Here is a 16,679-nt window from a genome sequence, read left to right as displayed (position 1 = left end):
TATTTGAAAACCAACTGAGTCATAAACTCTATATAAGTATCCTTTGAATCAGAAATCAAACTTATAGGGATTTGTCTGAAATAAATCATTTAATAGGATCAAAACCCTCCTATTCATGAAAACTTTGGGGGATCAATAATAGCAAGACTAAAATTAAGATTAAATGTCTAATAATAGAGAAAGGATTAATAAATTATTGTAAATAAAAATGGTGGAATATGCATCCATTAAAAAGATAATCATTAATGTTTTGTAGATAGTTAAATGAAAAAAAGAAAGCAAAAATTTTACATATAGCATAGATCATGATAAATTCCAAGTGAGTTTATTAAAATAAGTTAAATGTGAAGTCTATAAAAATAGAAGTGTCTATTAATTAAAGATATGAATTAAGGGAAGACTTCCTGTGCTTGAAAACAAATCAAAGATATAAAAGATTTAGATTGCCAAAAAATAAAAATCTTCTATACATAGAAGAAACCATCATTAACAAAATTATAATGTAACTAAAAAATTGGGAAAAATATTTGAATACATATCAGAAGATGGCTACTATTTCTAAAATATAAAGCACTTTATTATATCAGTCATATCAAGATATTTTTGGTGAATCTGAGGGAAACAATATATTAATTGAAAGGTTATAGGCTTTGATGTCAGGCAGTTTCTAGACTGAATTCTGGAACTGTCAGACAGGCTGCCATTTACTGACTTTGGGCAAGTGACTAAATTTCTCTTAACTTTATTCATCAGTAAAATGGAGACACTGCTTGTTTCCTAGAATTGTTTTACATATTAAATGAGATAAAATATGTAAAGAACTAGGGATATAGTTGACACACAAACATTTTTGCCTGTTACTTTTATTATACCCATATGAAGGAGAATATTGTGCATATATTAAAAATTATTCTCATGAAAACTTTGAAAACAGACGATGCATGTGATAGTCTGTTAAATGAAAAAGGATATAAAACTACATCCACTATGATCACAACTTTTTAAAAATATATAATCATAATTTTTTAAATATATGAAAAATACTGGGGAGGAAACATTTCTGGGTATGTCTGAGTGAGGAGGTTGTCAAATTTTCTCCCCCTAAAAGCAACTGTAAAGCTGGACAAATTGACAAAATGCCATTTCAGTGCTCTGGAAATTGACCAAAGGCATCAACAAACTGAGAAGTATTCATGCATGAAAAACAATGGCATTTGAGGCATTCTTGCCTAGATCTGCTCCTAAACCACCTCCCCCTACCTCTTCTTTAATTTAGCTTAATCAGTGAGGTGGTTCTTCTAGGGCAGGATGGGCTGTGAGGGCCAGCAACTTTGCTGCCACAGAGAGGGCTCACAACATTTGGAGCAGTGGGTGAAGGACCCATGGCTGACAATGTCGTTGGTTGAAATGGAGATCTTGGTGGAGAGCAACCAACATATTGTAATGAGAGTCCTAGGAGAAAAGAGAAAGAGGCAGAAGTTATGTATATAAAAATAATGTCTGAAAATGTCCCCTATTTGATAAAAACATTAATCTACATGCCTAAGAAGTTCAGAGAATTCCAGGTGGGAAAAGCATATGGAGGTCTATAGTATACACATTATAGTGAACTATTGAAAGAAAAAGAAAATTGTGAATTCAACAGGAGAAAAATGATTCATCACTTACAGGGGAGCACCAACATGGTTAACAGTTGATTTTTCATCCGAAACAATGGAATCCTGAAGGCAATGGAAACACGGATTCAAAGTGTTGAATGAAAACGCTATCAACCAGAAATGAAGGTGAAATAAACACATCCATGGATAAACAAGTATTGAAAGAATCTGTTGCTAATAAACCTGTCTTGCCAGGATTACTAAAGTATGTCCTTCAGCTTGAAAGAATATAAACCAAATGATAAATTGAATCCACAAGAAGAAATGAACACTAGAAATGGTTAAATGTAAGTAAGTATAAAAGATTTTAGAAATATATGTTTTTCTCATTTTTGCTCTTAATTTCTTTGAAAGATGTGATTATATAAAGCATTAGTTTTATTATTGGGTTTGTAACATACATAGATGTAATTTATATTATAATAGTAGCATAAAGGAAAGAGGATAGAATGGAGCTATAGCACAGTAAAGTTTATATATTTTATCAGAATTAAATTAGTCTCAGTGTGAAATAGATTGTGATTAGTTCAGATGCATATTGTAATCTCTAAAGCAACCACTAAGAAAAGCGTGTGTGTGTGTATGTGTGTGTTTGTGTACATATACCATATGCATATACTCAAGTATATATATATTTAACATTAAAACAAGACACTTAAAGAAGGAAGAGAGGAACAAAAAAGACAAGATAAATAGAAAAGAAATAGCAAAATGTCAAATAATAAATGTAAATATTTCAACAATAACATTATATGTGAGTAGTCTAAGCACCCCAATGAAAGAGATTATGAGACTGGATTTTAAAAAAATCAAGATTTGAGAAAGATAAATATTATATCACTTATGTAGAATCTAAAAAATAATACAAATGAATCTATATACAAAACAGAAACAGACTCACAGACATAGAAAATAACTTAACGGTTACCAAAGGGGAAAGAAAGTGGGGGGAGGGATAAATTAGGAGTATGGGATTAACTGACATGAACTACTATACATAAAATAGATGAGCAACAAGGATTTACTTCAGAGCACAGGGAATTGTTTTCAATATCTTGTAATAACCTCTAATAGAAAATAATCTGAAAAACATATATAACTGAGTCACTTTTCTGTACACCTGAAACTGACACAATATGGTAATTGAACTAATACTTCAATTTAAAAAAATCAAGATTCAATGATATGCTGTCTATAGCAAATACATTTTGGTTCAGACACACATAAGTTGAAGTAAAAGGATGGAAAAGATATACTATGCAAATAGAAAGCATGATGGAGCTGAGTAGCTATATTTATATCAGACAAAATAGACTTCAAGATGAGTAATATTACTAAAGACATAGAGTGGCATGTCATAATAATTAAAGGGTCAATTAATCAGAAAGATAGGATTTATAAATTATTATATATAATGTGTAAATTATAAGTGAATACACACAACAGAACCTCATAATACATGAAGCCAAACCCAACAGAATTGAAAGGAGTAATAGACAATTTGACAGTAACATTTAGAAATTTCAATATTCCACTCTCAATACTTGGCAGAACAACTATATAGAAAATCTGTGTTAAACATAAACTTACCATACAACCCAGAAAATCATTCCTAGGAACCTACCCAAGAGAACTGAAAACCTGCATTTACACGAAGACATGTACATGAATGTTCATAGCAGCATTATTCATAATAGCTAAAAACTCACAACAGTCCAAATGCCCACAACTGGTGAATCAATAAACAAATTGTGGCGTATCTATATTAGGGAATACTATTTAGCAGTAAAAAAGGAATGAACTACAATTAATGTAATATGCCAAAATCATTGAATTTTTTTTTCCTGGAGCAAAACTGGAATAATTTACTTCCTTGTCTCTGTTGGACCTGCTGCTGAAACAGAACCTGCTTTCACCCTTGTTGGTGGCCTGTTCCATTCTGACACTTGGTTAGATATTGCCCAGTGAATTCCATTTTAATCTTCATGGGCTAGCAATCTATAGTACCCCTAGCCTAAACAGAGAATATCCAAAATTATAAATATTTCATTGTGTTTCAACCAAGCAGAAAAACATCCTCAGGAAGGTGCTGCTTAGGCCTGTAAATCAGATTTTTTTTTCCCAAATCACTGAATTTTGACTACACTTTAAACGGGTGAATTGTATGGAATGTTAATTTTATCTCAGTAAAGCTGTTTTAAAAAAAGAATGAACTGGGCTTCCCTGGTGGCACAGTGGTTGAGAGTCCGCCTGCGGATGCAAGGGACACGGGTTCGTGCCCCGGTCCGGGAAGATCCCACATGCCACGGAGCGGCTGGGCCCGTGAGCCATGGCTGCTGAGCCTGCGCGTCCGGAGCCTGTGCTCAGCAACAGGAGAGGCCACAACAGTGAGAGGCCCGCGTACTGCAAAAAAAAGAAAAAAAAAAGAAAAAAAGTGAACTCTGAAGGCTTTGCAGATGTGATTGGTGCCCTGTGGCACCCTGACTCCTGCGAAGCTGTGAATCCTACTCAATTCCGAGGTGTCTTCCAGAAATATGTTCCCTCCTTCTCTGGATACAGCCAGCAGGATGCCCAAGAGTTTCTGAAGCTCCTCATGGAGCTGCTACACTTCGAAATCAACTGACGAGGCCGCCGGGCTCCACCAGTTCTGGCCAATAGTCCAGCTCCCTACCCACCCTGCTGCGGAGGGGCTCTGCTAGAACCTGAGTTAAGCGGTGACAACTGAGCCAACCTAATGGGAAGCTTACCTCGAGCGAGAGGACAGCAAGATTGTGGACTTGTTTGTGGGCCAGTTGAAAAGTTGTCTCAAGTGCCAGGCCTGTGGGTATCACTCCACGACCTCCGAGGTTTTTTGTGACCTGTTCCTGCCCATCCCCAAGAAAGGATTTGCTGGGGGCAAGGTGTCTCTGCGGGATAGCTTCAGCCTTTTCACCAGGGAAGAAGAGCTAGGATCGGAGAATGCTCCAGTGTGTGACCGGTGTTGGCAGAAAACACGAAGTACCCTTTCAACACCCTTAAGCCCCCAGGCTCCCCATTTACCTCAGAGATGTCTATTTTTGTGTCTTTTTAATCAGGGAGGGGGGAGGGGGTGGTTGTACCTCCCATTATTTTTTTTATTAAAAAATACCCTTCCACCTGGAGGCTCCCTTGTCTCCCGGCCCCATATACAGAGCTCCCCAGGCCCCTGCCCGTGTACAGCCCCCAGACCCTTTACAGTCTCACTATATTTTGTGAATAAATTTATTAAGAAAAAAAAAGTGAACTACTGATACATGCTATAATATGGATGAACCTCAAAAACACGCTGAATGAAAGGGAGACACAAATGACTACATATTGTATAATACCACTTACATGTAAAGTTCTCTCTTCCAGAGATGTTAAAATTTGCAAAAGTTTGCATCTTAGAATATATGAAATACAGCAATTACTGTAGAGGTGGTAAGATTGTGAGTGATATTTACTATTTATAATTTTTCTTTAATATTGTTGGACTGTCTTTTAGGTTTATTGAGGTATAATTGACATACAATAAATTGCATATATGTACAGTGTATAATTTAAAACTTTTGACATAGGTTTGCATCTGTGAAACTATCACCACCATCAAGATAATGAAAATATCCATTATCCTCATCTGTTAACCTTCTCTCCCACCTCTGTCCACTCCTCCCCTCTTTTGTTTTTTGTTTTTTTTGGTCTTGTTTCTTTCACTTAGCATAAATTACATTTAGATTCATCCATGTTGTTTAATTTAAAAATTATTTTAAGATTCTTTTCCAGTTATTTATCTATAGTTTGAATATTCCCATACAAATTTTTACTTTAAACTTGCACTATTCTTCAAATTATAATTGATAGGCCAGTAGTATTTAGACAGATGATATTTCCTGTACAGAAATAAATTCTACCACTTAAAGTTAATCTGAAATTATGTGTCAAAGTTTAAAAGCTTTCTGGTAATAAGTTATGAGACACCAAATCAAGCCAGGTTGAAAGTTCTCTTATTAATTTAAAAAACAGGGTAGGCAGCTATGTTTCTGTGATGGTTTCACCTGTTCAACAAGTACGACAAGGCAATTGTTTTTTGCTTCTCCTATCCATCTCTGATTGTACCATATTGAAATTGTCTAGAAAACTAAATGATATTAATGAATAATGTGGGTTTTTACTGAGTTTGTTTCATTTGCCTGTGAGTCATTACATTTTTTTGTTTCTTTCTTTCTTTTCAGACCAAGTGTTCATTTAGCTTGTTCCGGGATACTGGCCATCATTTGATTCAGAATAATAAAATAGGAGGAATTAATTCTCCAGTGTCCAAACCAGTTATTTCTAAGAACCTGAAAGAAGAGAAAACAGTCAAAGAAAAGGATATGGAAGCAAGGTCTAGGCCTGGGGATGTGGTAGGTTGTTGAGAAGGTGATGATTTTGCTGGTTTTGTTACATTCCAGAGGCTTGCACTGATTTCTCATTTGGTGAATTGCCTCAGTTTAGCTTGCGTTTTGATGCAACATAATGGTCCTTGCTTCTGCTATTGTGGAGACCATGTAAGAATTGAATTTTTTTTTTTTAGAAGTCAAAGAACCAGCTTTATTAATTTCTGGACAAGCTCCCCAAAGTGGAGGACTTGAGAGGGCTAGATGAATTTTTTTAATAATTAAAAAAAATTATTATTTTAAAAAATATTTATTTATTTGGCTGTGTCAGGTCTTCATTGCAGCATGTGGGATCTTTTTTTTTTCTTTAGTTGCAACATGTGGAATTTTTAGTTGCGGCATGTGGGATCTTTCAGTTGCAGCATACAGGATCTTTAGTTGCAGCACATGAACTCATAGTTGCGGCATGTGGGATCTAGTTCCCTGACCAGGGATCAAACCCGGGACCCCTGCATAGGGAGCGCAGAGCCTTAGCCACTGGATCACCAGGGAAGTTCCAAGAATTGAATTTAATTTTTTAAAATTAATTAATTAATTTATTTATTTTGGCTGCGTTGGGTCTTCGTTGCTGCACCTGGGCGTTCTCTAATTGCAGCGAGCGGGGGCTACTCTTTGTTGTGTTGCGTGGACTTCTCATCGTGGTGGCTTCTCTTGTTGTGGAGCATAGGCTCTAGGCACGCAGGCTTCGGTAATTGTGGCTCGTGGGCTCTAAAAGGTAGGGTCAGTAGTTGTGGCACACGGGCTAAGTTGCTCCACGGCATGTGGTATCTTCCCAGACCAGGGCTCGAACCCATGTCCCCTGCATTGGCAGGCAGATTCTTAACCACTGAGCCACCAGGGAAGTCCCAAGAATTGAATTTTTGAGGTGTGCTTATTTTCTTTCAGCAAGCACCTAGTATAAAATCTCAGAGCTCAGATACTCCTTTGGAAGTTGAACCCTCTCTTTGCAACAATCCAGAAGGACAGGTAACTATGCATGAAGAGTTTGAAAATTAAATTTAAATTCATCAGTCCTTTACTGAGCAAGATAGTATGATACAGTGGAAAATGCTCAGGAAAATGCTCGTTATCTGAGTAACCATCCCATATTTGCCACGACTAGTTTATGACCTTGGGTAAAATTCTTTGTCTTGTTGAGACTCTCTAAAAGGAGTGGATACCAGATTAATTTCAAGGTCCTTTCTAGCACTAAAAATTTATGTCTTTTATTAATTATGCTATATTAAGCACTATGAGAGATGCAAAGATGCATCATCTGCAGCATTTATTTGTTTGCCCTCAGGACACTCAACACTCTGGTGGGCAAAACAGACTGGTACATAACTAACTGTAAGAATCTTGATGAATGCTGTAGTAGAGGTACAAATGAAAGTGCTATGTGGCCTCAGAGGAGTCAGATGGGGCAGTCTCAGAAGACTTCAGGAAGAGGTGGTATCGAAGCTAAGTAGTGAAAGATAAAGAGAGCCCTTTGCCAAATGAATTTCAGGAGAAGAATTTCAGGGCCAGAGAACAGCTTGAGTCAAGGCACGAAGAAGGTAGCAGAATTCAGGGTACATCAATTAATTCAGTGTATGGTATAGAGAAATGAAAGTAATGGTTCTAGAAAGAGGTGATAAAGAGGACAGAGACTGAGTTGAGTTTTAGAAAGACTTTGAAAGGCTTGCTAGAAAGTTTGGGCTTCATTGTATAGATGATGAGAGACTGTTAAGCCTTATCATAGAGACTCACACTGAAGTTTTTTAAGTCACGTAGAAAAAATACCTCATGAGTGTTTCAGAGCAGTACTCTTGCCAGGATATGGAAGAAAGAGGTTGAAGTTGTGGTAGGATCTTCAGATGTCAGTTTATAGGTTTTATTTACAGTACAGATGAGTGTTGATGACAGTTTAATCTAGGGAAGGGATTGTAGTAAAGAAAGTAAAAAACCTGTGGAGGCAGGGTGTGGAATTTGAAAGCTTTGGGGTGTTGAGGAAGAAAAGTTAAAGATAACTCAGGTTTCAAGCCTCACTTTCTGGAAAGATGACAGAATCATTAAGAGAAAAGTAAAAATAGAGATGGATATAGGGGAAATGATAAGTTCAGTTTTGGACATGTTGTATTGATAGTTAGGATGCTGGCAAGAATCTGTGTAGAAATGTCCATGAGGTTGAAGTTGATCGATGGCGCTTAAGAGGGTGTGGGTGGGAATGTCAGACGGTTATGAGGTTATTTCTTCATGACTCCTGAAAGGTTTGGTAGAAGAAAGAATTGCATTCACTTGAAACAATTCCAAGAACAGTATCGAACAAATTAAACAAGACTTCAGCTGGGGTAGAAGTTTCCAAGATTAAAATTGAAAACCTTTTTCTGCAAGAGATAACCAGTGTTACTATTTCTCTTTCCAGTTATTTTTCTATGTAAAAAATGTTTTAAGTCAGAATCACACTATATATAGTTATATACACAATTTTCTCACTTATTATATTGTGAGCATTATCTTATGTTACTAAAATTTTTTCATAAATATCTGTTTTTCTGGAAAGAATAAATTAGAGAAAAATGTCTTTACAGCAATATGTAGAAGCAGGGACATACATTGTGTTGGAGATTGAGCTGGACAAAGCCTTGGTTCCAAAGCGAATGCCGGAGGAACTAGCCAGAAGGTGTGTAGCAATGGTTCTCATACTTGCTTTGCAAGACAGTTTAGATATAAATAAAAGTAAGTCATTTTGTCCACATAAATGTAATTTTTCTTGGGCTAAGCAGCAGACAGTTTTCTGTTTTTATTTTTTCAGATAAGTTTCTTTTGTTTTCTTGTTATAAAAGCAGTATGTTGCCAATTACAAAAAAAATTGAGAATTTCAAGATAGGCAAGGAAAAAAAAATCAACAAGAAAGTATCTAAAAATACCCAGATTTCTTTCTACTCACCCAGTGATAACCACTTTTAACACCTTGGTACTTATCCTTCTGGAGTTATTGTAAAGTCCCTATATTATACACACACACACACACACACACACACACACACACACACACACACACACACGCACCCTTGTCACATGTAAATATATGTAATTTTTTAGAACTATTTTTATATTGTACCACAGTGCTTTGATTGTGTTTCTAGGAAGTTATCCATTTCATCAAGATTATCCAGTTTGTTGATGTGTAATTATTCATAGCATTCCTTTATATCCTTTTTATCTCTATAAAATGGGGAGTAATGTCTCCATATACATTCTCAATCCCTCTGCATTTCCTCCAACTCTCATGCCATTTCCCCACCAACACCCTGCACCCCAGTCCTAAGCAATCACTTATCTACTTTTTTGTCTGTATGGATTTGCCAACTCTGAGACATTTCATATAAATGGAATCATACCATATGTGGTCTTCATTGACTGACTTCTTTTATCTAACATAGTGCTGTCAAGATTCATCCAAACTGTAGCATGTATCAGTACTTCATTTCCTTATTGTTGAGTGGTATTTTATTCTATGAATATACCACATTTTGTTTTTCTATTCTTCAGTTGATGGACATTTGGGCAACTTATTCTTATTATAGAGGTCTATAATGATTGTATTAAAATGGAAGTCAATTCATGTGACTCCTCTGTTCAGAAACTACCAGCAACTCCCCATCACACTCTGAGTAAAAGTCAAAGGCTTTACAGTGGCCTACAAGGGCCTACATATTCTGCATATATTTTGTCCTCATTTTTTTTGGTCCAGCCAAACTGACCTCTCACTATTCCTCACACATGCCAGACACACTCTTGCACCAAGGCTTTTACACTTGTTGCTTGCTTTGCCTATAATTTCCTTACCCCAGGTACCTACATGACTTGTTTCCTCACTTCCATCAGGTCATACTCAAGTACTGTCATCTCACTGAGTCTTTCCCTGGTGAAATATGCTCCCCAACTCCACCACCCCCAGCCCCCAACATAGTCTATCTGCCTTCTTGCACTATTCTTCTCTATGGCACATATCACTAACCAATTTATGTTATTTATTGTCTATTTTCCCCGACTAAAATGTAAGCACCATGAGGGCAAGAATTTTTGTCTGCTCTGTTTAATGCTCTATCCCCAGCACCTAGAAAAGTGCCTGATGGGTAATAGGCACTCAGTATATATTTTGAATAAGTGAATAACGTTGTCTCTGGAGAGGAAACTGGGTGGCTGGACAACAAGGTTGGAAGGAGACAATTTACTGTATATTGTTTCATACGTCTTAAGTTTTGAATCATGTGGATATATTATCTATTACAATAAATAAAATTAAAATTAGGAATTATGAGCAAGGTATAAAATTACTTAGGACCTATTCTCACTTTTTTTTTTCTGGCCGTTCCATGCAGCTTGCAGTGTCTTAGTTCCCCAACCAGGGATTGAACCCATGCCACTGCAGCGAAAGCCCCAAGTCTTAAGCACTGGACCGCCAGGGGATTCCCCCATACACAGGACCTATTAAAGAAAAATTGAATTTGTGAATTTTTTTGTAAACTTCAAGGCAGTGTAGTATACCTCAGTAGGAATGTGAAACTATAAGAAGAAAGAGCTATAACTTAATTTCCTTTAGGTTCTTGTAAGAGCTCATGAAAATGGAAGGTAGAGGTTTTGGCATAAGTAGTTTGACTGTGATAAAATATATTTTCTTATTCACCATAAAGTTTGATATCATTACTGTAGTTTAATGCAGTCTTATAAATTATGACCAAGAGTACACATTTTGTCCTGTTGGAAAGGAAAGAAAAGCTTTCACTTGCCTGTACCATTTATATTTCCAAAACTTTGTGCTTTCAGAGACTCTACTGAGTACATATAAAGTCGTTAACACCCATCTCTTTCTAACCCCTGAGTCCAGCAGCTTGTGTACAACAGTTTAAAAAAATGTGTAAGGGTAAAGCCAGGGCTCAAATTAGCCAGAAGTGCAACTTAGCTACTTTCCAGCTAGCTGCTTAGTGGCTTTCTTCTTGTCTAGTCCACAGCCATACACTGTTCTGAGGTTCACGTCGAGGTTCTTACATGAAAGAATAGCTCAGTGCTCAAGTGTGATGGGCAACTGACCTTAGATCTCCCTCGCCTAGACCTTAAGAGGTGGGAAATAAAAGAACATAAATCTGAATGTAATAAAGTTTTGTTTTGTTTTTTTCTGATACAGGGTCAAGGAAATGATACCTCCAAGGCCGCCTCTTACCCGTCGGACGGGAGGAGCTCAGAAGGCAAGTACAAAAGCCAAGGTGAAACTCTAAGATGTTGAGTACACCCATGTGAAAATAATGCATGGGCTCTTCAGTATGTTTTCCAGAAGGGGTGAGAAATTGTAGCTTCACATATTTTCCTTCCTGCTTCTATTTGTGACCAGTGGCATTCAGTGAAGAGTATACAGTGTTTAATCTTTGGCTGATGGTTTCTGAGCTGGGAAGAAAAGGGCAATTTATACCTAAAGTATTATTGAATGTAAAGCCCAATCCAGTTTCAGACTTCCATTCCACGTCTTGACCTCTTTGAGGCCTCTTTACCAGACATTTTGTATTTTTCTAGGCGGTGAGTGACTACCACATGCAGATCAAGAACATTTCTAGAGCCATTCTGAATGAGTATCACAGGATGTTTGGAAAACAGGCAGTCAAAGTGGGGAGTGATCTGGATAGTGAAACCCTGGAGGAGCAGAAGTGCCAGCTCAACTATGAACTTAATTGCTCTGGAAAATACTTTGCTTTCAAAGAACAACTCAAGGTAAATATTAATTTATTTAATGATTCCATGGATTTTTATGAAGCATCTTCTCTACATACCTAGTTATTTTTTCTCTGGTTATGTTCAGCTGTGCTCTACCTTTCTTGCTGTTGGTGCAAAGAGCTATGTTCTCTAGGATAGAATGTCTGGAGACATCCTTCCACTCCTGTAGAGGCTTGGAATGGTTCAGTATCTGTCCTGAGTGTAAGCTTTTAAGAAACTAATTCTTCACTTGAAGTAGGCCAGATTTGGGGCCAGATTTCGTGTTGCACTAGCAGGCAGAAACTCTGTACCTGGTATTGATTCCATGACTAATTATCTCTGTCTCCCATTACAAACCTTTTCCTAGTCCATAGAATCACTAAGATTTGAGAAATATTTACTTAATAATAATTTCCCAAATAATAATGGCTAACATTTATTGAGTATTTGTTGTATACCAGACAAATTTTTAAATGCTTCATACTTTACTAATTTAATCCTCACAACAACCCTATGAGATAGGTACCCCCATTTTACAGGTGGAGAATTGCAACATTAGTTGGTTAAATAATTTGCCCAAGATCACAGAGCTAGTAAAGGTCAAAGACGGGATGTCTTTGGTCACCCCGTCAAAGGTCAAAGGTCAAATTCAGGCAGTCTGGCTCCAGACTCACATTCTCATCTGCTACACTGCACTGCCTCTCTATGTACATTTACTATGTGCCCTATACTATACCAAACAGATACGAAGAAAGCACGTGGAAGTAACAAAGGGAAAAACAGCTGATATCCATGGAGGCAAGAGGCTATTCTCAGGTGGCATAGTCACATCTGAGTTGTGTCTCAAGTGACCTTACCACTCTGAGCCTCAATTCTTTGCCTAACAATGAGGGAGGATATTAATATGATCACATGGGGTCATTATTAGAATTAAATAAGATAATGCATGGAAAGTGCTTAGTACAAAGCCTGGCAATAATGTTAACTTAGGGGAGAAAAAAGAAGATGCTGTCCTGGCTATAGCAATGTTATTTGTACAACATTTTAAATTTCATCGCCTGTTATTTCTCTTTGGCTTCTCAATCATCTTCTGAAGTAAGATAGGAATACCAGGAGTACATATCCATTTAACAAATGAGGAAACTGAAGTACCAAGTGTAAAATAATTTATGAGGTTGCACAGTGGCAGGATTAGAACCAGGATTCCATTCTCCAAACTCTCAAATCAGGCCTTTCTCCTTTTCTCCCTTGAATCATGTGGCCACCATGAGAAATGTAATGCATAAACATAATGCTAAGGTTTTTTTTGCTTTATGGCTCTCTTCACAAAGTATGAATCCTGCATTGACCATATTGGTGATGATGGTGATGAGTCTGTCATACAGAGTGAAGTAAGTCAGAAAGAGAAAGACAAATACCGTATGCTAACACATACATATGGAATTTAAGAAAAAAAAATGTCATGAAGAACCTAGGGGTAAGACAGGAATAAAGACACAGACCTACTGGAGAATGGACTGGAGGATATGGGGAGGGGGAAGGGTGAGCTGTGACAAAGCGAGAGAGAGGCATGGACATATATACACTACCAAACATAAAGTAGAAATCTAGTGGGAAGCAGCCGCATAGCACAGAGACATCAGCTCGGTGCTTTGTGACCGCCTGGAGGGGTGGGATAGGGAGGGTGGGAGGGAGGGAGATGCAAGAGGGAAGAGATATGAGAACATATGTATATGTATAACTGATTCACTTTGTTATAAAGCAGAAACTAACACACCATTGTAAAGCAATTATACCCCAATAAAGATGTTAAAAAAAAAATGCACACACACACACACAAAAAAGAAAAGCCATGTGGAGTATGTTGATTGGGGGAAAATCAGAGAACCAATAGTCTAGCAGTCACCAGGGAAAATCAATCACCTCCTGGAGTTCTGATGAGCCTTAGATCAGAAACTCAAGGGAGGCCTGTGCTGTTAGCATGGTGCTAGACTGCGTTATCAGATGGTGATATGTGTCTCTTGCAGCATGCTGTGGTAAAGATTGTGAGAGAGAAGTACTTGAAGACAACAGCATTTGAAAGCCAAGAGGAGCTGCAGAAATTTATTAGTGAGCTCTACGTTTTCTTGGTGGATCAGATGCATGTGGCCTTAAATCAAGTAGGTGCTTCAGAGCTAAAAACCCTTCCTTTTCTCTGTAGGTCATCAGGGTCTCCTCTCAATGATTCCTTCCTTTCTTGCTTCTTTTCTTCCTTAATTCCACAAACATTTTTTGGGGTGTCTGCTCTGTGCTAGGCATTGAAAACACAAAGATGAATAAGAAACTGCCTAAGTTATAAGACTAATTTTAGGGCAAATAAGGGGATATCCTCTTTTAACTTCATAGAAATATTAATTTCATAACTCATAAATTTGATGGATAAAAAATAAATAAAATCAGCTATGTAAATTGTGGAAAAAAATTATCATTCTATTTATTCTGTGAATGTGTGCAGTTCTCAACTTTTTCTTCAAGACTGACAATCAAAACAAAGAAAAACTATGAGTTTTCAGATATTATACTTGAATGACAATGACACTTCATATATGCCTTTTCTATCTGACTGGTCTCCTCCCACTTGTCTGTTTATATTTGTACATCGTACATCTTGCCTTCATTTGCTCATTTTTTGTGTATGCAGTTGTGGTTTGTTTGAAAACAAAGACAAAATCAAAGTGTTTTTGTCCCCCTGGTAGTCTGTAACCAGCTGTGCATCCTCAAAGCCTCTATTCTTTTTTTTGTTAAAGGAAAGGGTGGATTTTTTTTTTTTTTTGGCCTCGTTGGGGCTTCGTTGATGTGCAAGGGCTTTCTCTAGTTGCAGTGAGTGGGGGCTACTCTTCATTGCAGTGCGCGGGCTTTTCATTGCAGTGGCTTCTCTTGCTGTGGAGCACGGGCTCTAGGCATGTGGGCTTCAGTAGTTGCAGCACACGGGCTCAGTAGTTGCGTCATGCGGGCCTTCGAGTGCACATGCTTCAGTAGTTGCGGCGCGTGGGCCCAGTAGTCGTGACATGCAGGCTCTAGGGCGCATGGGCTCAGTAATTGTGGCTCGCCGGCTCTAGAGCACAGGCTCAGTAGTTGTGGTGCACAGGCTTAGTTGATCTGCGGCATGTAGGATCTTCCTGGACCAGGGATCGAATCTGTGTCCCCTGCATTGGCAGGCGGATTCTTAACCGCACTGTGCCACCAGGGAAGTCCCTCAAAGTCTCTATTCTATTTGTTCTTTCCTTCACTGTTTTTTTCTTCTCGGCCACCGTCACTTTTTCTTTTACCTGTTCAGCCTTCCTGAAAGAGGTAGGAGTGTCCAGTATCCTAGGGTTAAGAGAACAATCCTGCACAGATGATTTGGATGATTTGATTTGGAAAGCAATTGAGAACTGAGCATGAGATGGTAATTACTGTTGCCTTATGTCCCCAAGGAGCCCCTGTCTAGTAGAGGAGAGAGGCACAAAATACAAATAACTGCAGTAGAGTGAGGTAAGTGCTGTGACAAAGGTGTGTCCGTGGTAGAGCAGGTTAGGGGATGCCTAAAGAAAGTATCAACTTCACCCTGAGATCCACAGAGGAGCTGTGACTCGACCTGGGCCTTGAAGGCTAAAAAGAAGCTCACCAGGTAGATGTTTTAGAGCATTTGAGTCATAGAGAACATCATAAAGGCTTAGAAGCTTGGAAGAATATGGCATGTACAGAAACTGCATATAGTTCAGGAGCAGAGGTTGAAGTGGTTGAGTGACAGAGAAAATGGCGATGAAGCCAGGGATCAGTTCCTGGTAGGGGAGCTAGGAGCGTGGATGGAGGCCTTATATGCCACACAAAGAAGTTTTGGCTTTTTCCCTTATTAGCAGTTAGATGCAATAAATTTAATTATTTTATACTGGGAAATAATATGATTAGATTTACATTTTACAAAAAGCACTCTGATAGCAGTTAGAGGTGGTGAACTGGTGATGTTAACCAGTTAGAGGTTAGAGGTGGTGAACTGGTGATGTTAACTGGTTATTACATACTAAGGAGGAAAAGAGAGCAAAGATTCTTAAGTTTAAGTCTCAGTGACTGGGTAGTTGGCAATACCATTGACTAGGACAAGAAATACAACATAAGCAAATTTGGTGGAAGGCAAGTGATGTTGAATTCAGTTTTAAACATTGACTCTTGTGGGGTTTTGCTCAAGAGAGAGATCTGGGCTAGAGATTAGATTTGGGAGCCTTGAGTATATAGATGCTAGTCAAACTGTGGTCATAGATGAAGCTGCCAAGAAAAGCACGAGTAGAGAGAAAAGCAAGCTGGTGGCAAAACCCTAGGAAACACCAACATTTAAGGGATGGATGAGTAAAAGAATTAATAAAGGAGGCAAGTAAATTGTTGAAAAGGCAAAAGACCCAGAAGACAGTGGTATTTCAGGATCTAAGGGAAGAAAATTTTAAGAAGAAAAAATGGTCACCATTGTCAAATACTCTGAGGAGTTCAAGAAAAACAAGATCTGGGGTAGGGGGAGGGGAGATTGGAGAAAGGAGGTCAAAAGGTACAAATTTCCAATTACAAGATAAATAAGTACTAGGGAGGTAATGTACAGTATGAGGACTATAGTTAACACTGCTGTGTGGTATATATGAAAACTGTTGAGAGTAAATCCTGAGTTCTCATTACAAGGACAAATTTTTTTTTCTTTTTTTGCTTTCTCTTTTTATTGTATCTATATGAGATGATGAACGCTAACTAAACTTTCTGCAGTAGTAATTTCACAATATATGTTAAGTCAATATATGCGTATACAGTGATATATGTCAGTTATATCTTGATAAACCTGGGGAAAAAAGAAAAAAATCTGAAAGGTTTTTAT

General features: G+C 37.8%; 1 protein-coding gene across 8 annotated transcripts in view; it reads left to right on the top strand.

Moving 5' to 3' along the window:
• Nucleotides 1-16,679, top strand: part of CFAP70 (cilia and flagella associated protein 70) — an 88,162-nt gene that overhangs the window by 37,059 nt on the left and 34,424 nt on the right. For 7 of the 8 annotated variants that reach the window (XM_049697270.1, XM_049697275.1, XM_049697273.1 and 4 more), the window contains 6 exons: nucleotides 5,891-6,061; nucleotides 6,980-7,060; nucleotides 8,644-8,735; nucleotides 11,244-11,304; nucleotides 11,627-11,821; nucleotides 13,831-13,962. In XM_049697270.1, the coding sequence (XP_049553227.1) occupies nucleotides 5,891-6,061; nucleotides 6,980-7,060; nucleotides 8,644-8,735; nucleotides 11,244-11,304; nucleotides 11,627-11,821; nucleotides 13,831-13,962 (732 nt within the window). The remainder of the gene's footprint in view (nucleotides 1-5,890; nucleotides 6,062-6,979; nucleotides 7,061-8,643; nucleotides 8,736-11,243; nucleotides 11,305-11,626; nucleotides 11,822-13,830; nucleotides 13,963-16,679) is intronic. The other variant, XM_049697271.1, reaches the window with a different exon arrangement.

The sequence above is a fragment of the Orcinus orca genome, chromosome 14, assembly GCF_937001465.1.
Source record: "Orcinus orca chromosome 14, mOrcOrc1.1, whole genome shotgun sequence".
Taxonomy (NCBI): Eukaryota; Metazoa; Chordata; class Mammalia; order Artiodactyla; family Delphinidae; genus Orcinus; species Orcinus orca.
The sequence above is the reverse complement of the archived record's forward strand: the minus strand, read 5'-3'. Positions and strand labels throughout refer to the sequence as shown.